Consider the following 5076-nt stretch of genomic DNA (forward strand, 5'->3'; position numbering starts at 1 on the left):
TCTGTTGTATTATTTTTACATTAAAAGCAGTTGGGAGAAAGGACCACGCTTTTTTGATTGTATAATATCAAGCACATTGCACATATACCACTGGAAACTAAAAAAAAAAGTAAGGGCTACCCAGTGAAGCCTGAAAGCATTATAAAACTCAATTTCAGCACTCTACAATGAATCATTTTCAAATGACAAGTCAAAGGGGGGCTAGCATAAAGTCAGAAACCATTTAAATTTTAAAAAACGACAGTTTGGACCAGCTACAACATCAATAAACAAGCAACAGTAACAAGATAATAGTTAACAAGATAATATCATTGTTCAGACACAGTGAGGTTTTATGGGATCAAGAAGGAGGGTGTGAGGAAGGAACACATTAAAAAGGAGTTTAGCAGTAATGAAAAGGATCAACCTATCTGATCTCAGAAGAGACTGACATTAGAGGTGCACCGATAAAAGGAAAATTAAATGAACAGCTATAGACTTTTTTTGGCCAGTGCAGTCAATAAAGTACCAATAAACAATATGCCTTCCAGCTGGGACCCCCACACACAGCCACAGCATGCACAGCCAGGCAGTGTGGAGACTAGTGCCCTACAGGTAAGTCTGTGGAGGGGAAGGGGCATGGGGGGAAGAAAGGGGTGTGGGGGATGCAAATTGAATGAGTTAGGGAGTGGGGCAGGGGCAGGGCAGTGAACAAGACCCCAGAGGCAAGGCAGGAGGCAGGACAGAGCAGCAGGAGGCTCGTTCAGGGGATCAGCACCCTGGCACTTAAAAATGGCAGTGGGGGTGCTTGAACTTAAGCTCAACAAATGAGCACCGACACCACCATTTTTAAGTACCAGAACACTTTTAGAAGTGGAGCCAAGTGAAGCAAGGACTGAGGCAGGCTGCCCCCTGTGGGCTTGGGGCTCTCCGCCCTGCTGCCTTTGGCCCAGGACCCGCACAGTGACTGCACGACCCCTGTCCGTCTGGCAGCAGGAGGCACAGATTGCCACCACCACTGCAAGATGTGCAGCAGACAAGTGGCCAGCACACAGCTCCTGGGGCAAAGGCAGCAGGGCGGAAAGCCCCTAGCCCATAGGGGGCATCCTGCTTCCACTCTCGCCCTGCTCAGCTCGGCTCACAAAAGCATCCTGGCGCTTAAAAATGGTGGCAAGGGTGCTTGAACTAAAGCTCACTGGATGACCTTCAGTTCAAGCACCCTCACCACCCTTTTTAAGCTCCAGGATGCTGATCCCCTGGATGAACCACTCATGGTTCCATCCCACTCCCCGCCCCAGCCCCAGGGTCCCATTCACCACCGTGCCCCACTCCCTCCCTCACTATGGAAGCCTCAATCTGCCCTTACCCCCCATGCCTCTTCCCCTCCACAGATTTACCTGGAGGGCGCTGCTCTCCACACTGCCCGGCTGCATTCCTGTAAATTCGGTATCAGATTGGTATTGGCCAATATGCCTGGTGAATAATCGGCTATTGTTATGGCCAAGAAAATCTTTATCAGTGCACTCCTAACTGACGTGACCACAAATGAAAAGGATGACAAATAAGAGGGTTTTCAACTACTCCCTTTATATTTTGTCCTCATTCACATACAGTCAAAGGGTCAAAGCAAGATTCCAAAATGTCTAGCAGGTTTCCTGCTCTGTGTCTCAACGTTCAGTGCTCTAAGATTAAGGAATATAGCAGAATGGAAGATTTGGCTTCAGTCTGACTTGGTTCAGCAATTTAATCACGGTACAGAACAAAGCAGAGAGACCATTACTTCTGTCTCACATTCAACAGCTATAACAGAGACCATACTAGTCTACTTCTAGAGGCACTGTGTAAATTAAAAGCTACACAGAAAAACAACATATGCCCATGCTCCTCAGAAGCAAATACTTAATATGCCAACTTCTACAAATACATTTTAATGTTTGTACTCCTTCAACAGGTACACCCTGTGTAGATTGTCACACCAACATGAAACTGATGTTTCTACTAAAGTAGGTGTAGCACAATTTCCCAAGCCTTTACTTGGGAATGTGGTAGAAGGGGAGCTGAAACTTAATTCCCATTTTGTATTTGTTACTACTCCGTTAACCTCCTCACCAAATCAACAGCACATTTTGGGGAGTGACAGTTGTCACTGTCTATCACTCTGCAAAAGGTCTGGCACAATGAAAGCCAAAGCTGATTACCTTCCACGCCCAACTGCATGCAAAACAACCATTTCATAAGAATAGGAAAAGAAAAGACAGATGTAATAGCATACCAATTGGATTTCTTAAGCACACATTTCACATAAAAATTCACTTGCAAGAGGTAAACCTGATCAGACTCTCTACACTCACTCTTACCCACCCTCACAGTTTTATTGTAAATTCCATAGGAGTTGGGATTTGTTAAATGTCTTAGGTCCTGAGGGCAAGTGATAGTGTAAAAATTTCAGCTAGAGGTTAAAATAAGGGTGGCCAACCTGCCACAAGTAACAGGGGCAACCTGTGTTGCAGATCAGAGGGAAGGGGTAGGCAGCACAGCAGCAAATGGGGCAGAGAGGCCGTCTCTCAGCACTCATCAGCAGAAAGTAGACTAGACAGGGAGCAGAAAACAGAGCAGCAGATGAGGCAGAGAAAGGAAATTAAAGTGGCACTCAGGGAGAGTGTGAGGCTTTATCACACAAACCTGCCTAGAAAGGCTGATCCACCTGGTTTAGAAAAATAAAATTCTAGACCTTGGACAGTGATTTGCAACCAGGATGCCACAAGATCCTTTTCAAGAGTGTCATGGGATGCCACACAATGTTGCACCTACTATATTTGCAAAAATGACTCACAAGACTTATGTGCCTCAGAGATTTCAAACAGAAATCCATACTTGTGCTCTGAGTCCTTTGCAAAGAAAAACTGCTCTACTGTTTCTCTATATTGCAAAAAAGAGAGCAAAAACTATGAGCTGGCATTTTCTGAGGAGCGCCTCAAGCCCATCCCCACATGACGTGAGCCTTAAAAAAGGTTGCGCTCTGCTGTCCTGGAGGTTATCAAAACCAAACAAACAAACAAACAAAACAACACAGATTTATCTGTTACACATGGAGGGCTGTGGCGCCAGGCCCACAACAAACTGGCTGCCCTCCTCTGTTGTTAGAAGGAACTATTAAGGTGTAAAAACTGGATACTTGGGACAACTAAAGTGAGAACAGGGTTCAAAAGCTGGTAAGGGGGGAGGCAAAGAGCACAGCACTGAATGAGTCCAAGAAGCCAGCAGACACCTCCCAGTGAACCTCTGTCTACAGATGTGACACGAGGGATGGCCTCTGGCACACCAAGGAGCACAGGGATGGGGCCCACCTGGAAATCACTCCCCATCTCCCCTGGGTGCAAGGGTTGCTGACAGCTCTTGGGACCACAGGAGGAACCAGGGCCACCAACTCTGTTTCCATCTATCCCGGACGGTTTCATCACATGACCTAATGACATTAATAACAGTGTGCCGAACAGGGATGAGAGACGGAAAACTTTCCAAGGAACATTTTCCAAAATGAAAAATTTTCCAGTGCTTTATTTTTCCACGGGACATTTTCCATTTCTAAAAACTAATTGTTTCATAAAATTCATTAGTAACTATGAATGGGTGCCAATACAATATTAGGCAAGCTCGGCAGTTTCAAAGTTATAATGACCGTATTTCAGGTAGTTATCCCTTGGAAGCATGTGAGACAGTACATACACGTTTTATTGATTTGTAAACAGGAGGGTAGGTACCGTCATATCATAATCCAAACCAAACAAATCCAACCCTCACATCATAATCCAAATTCGCCTAATTGGCTGCGCAGGTCAAATTAAAACCTGAACCACGGCATATCACACACAGTTCTTGGGAGTGCTAAAATGTATGTATCAAGTTTTCAGTGCCTTCACCTTTTGTTTTGTTCAATTTAAACAATCTACAGGGAGCACACACTATTGCTGGGAAGGGCAATTATTTCAGGCAGAGGACCACTTACTTAGTTTTGGCAAGCCATCGAGGGCCGCATGACAGGCAGCCAGGGGCAGATAAATATTAATTTTCTAAAATTTTTAGGGGCTCCGCAGGTCAGATAGAACAGTGCGTTTTGTGCTATTGTGTGTTGCCTTTCCATTTTTACAAGTATCCCGATAAAAATAATGTCTTTACACATAAAGCTTTTGAATATAACATTTAAACCACACGAAGCATGCCTTTAATTTTTGTTTTTCCGAATCAAACATTTCAGTGCAAATACTTGTGGCGATTGGGACATAATATTAATATATGGGGGGGGGGCTCTTTTATATATATATGTAGGAATCAAAACTATATAAGTCAACTAAACACGCGAAATCAAACCGCTCTCTATTTGGGGTACTGGACCATTTTCCCATTCCAAAAAAATACCATCTCTGCCGCAGACTTTATGTCGCGGACAATAACATTTTAAACACCCCCGGGAGCGCCGCATACGTCGGGTGTAACGCTTCATATTGATTTTCATGAAGGCCTTATGGTTTATCTGAGGAATATCTAACTGCTGGAGACTCCCGGGCAAACCCCCCGGCCCCGGCCGCCCTCACCAGTCCGCCGCCCCCCGGTTCTGCGCGCTCAGGGCGCCGGTGAGGGTCCGGGCCGACAGCTTGATGTTGACCGTGAAGGGCAGCATGACGCAGCCGCCCGGGCCGGGAGCAGGCTCGGCCGGGCCCGCACGGGGAGAAGGCCGCTTCCGCACGGCGGCCGGGCGTGCGCCGCCGATCCGAGTCCCCGCGCGTCCGGGCGGCCCGCGCTCCCCGCACTTCCGTTCCGCCTCCTATCCACCCCTCCCCCGGGAGCCGGATCCAGTCAGCGCCCTGGGTGCTGCCCGCAACGGGGCCCGGCCCTGGCGGCTGGGACCGGGGGGGCTCCGAGGGCAGCTACAAAGAGTGCAGGGCCTAGCCAGCCCTTGCTAGACATCCCTATGGCCGTGCCAGAGCGGGGACACGGAGCACGGGCTGCCTCTCTCCGACACCGCTCCTGTGACCCAGGACCTGCGCCTGTTTCACTGCAACCCTCATCCGTCCTCACTGAATGGCTCTGCTCATCGTT

At 47.6% G+C, this 5076-nt stretch overlaps 1 protein-coding gene across 1 annotated transcript in view; it reads right to left on the minus strand.

Moving 5' to 3' along the window:
• The window catches only part of WDR11 (WD repeat domain 11), an 88326-nt gene extending 83612 nt beyond the window's left edge, over nucleotides 1–4714 (minus strand). Inside the window, exon 1 of the mRNA XM_019555464.1 lies at nucleotides 4571–4714. Within this exon, the coding sequence (XP_019411009.1) occupies nucleotides 4571–4657 (87 nt within the window). The 5' untranslated portion in view covers nucleotides 4658–4714. The remainder of the gene's footprint in view (nucleotides 1–4570) is intronic.
• Between the last annotated feature and the right edge of the window lie 362 nt (nucleotides 4715–5076).

Source organism: Crocodylus porosus, unplaced genomic scaffold (assembly GCF_001723895.1).
Source record: "Crocodylus porosus isolate Cpor-Errol unplaced genomic scaffold, CroPor_comp1, whole genome shotgun sequence".
Classification (NCBI taxonomy): Eukaryota; Metazoa; Chordata; order Crocodylia; family Crocodylidae; genus Crocodylus; species Crocodylus porosus.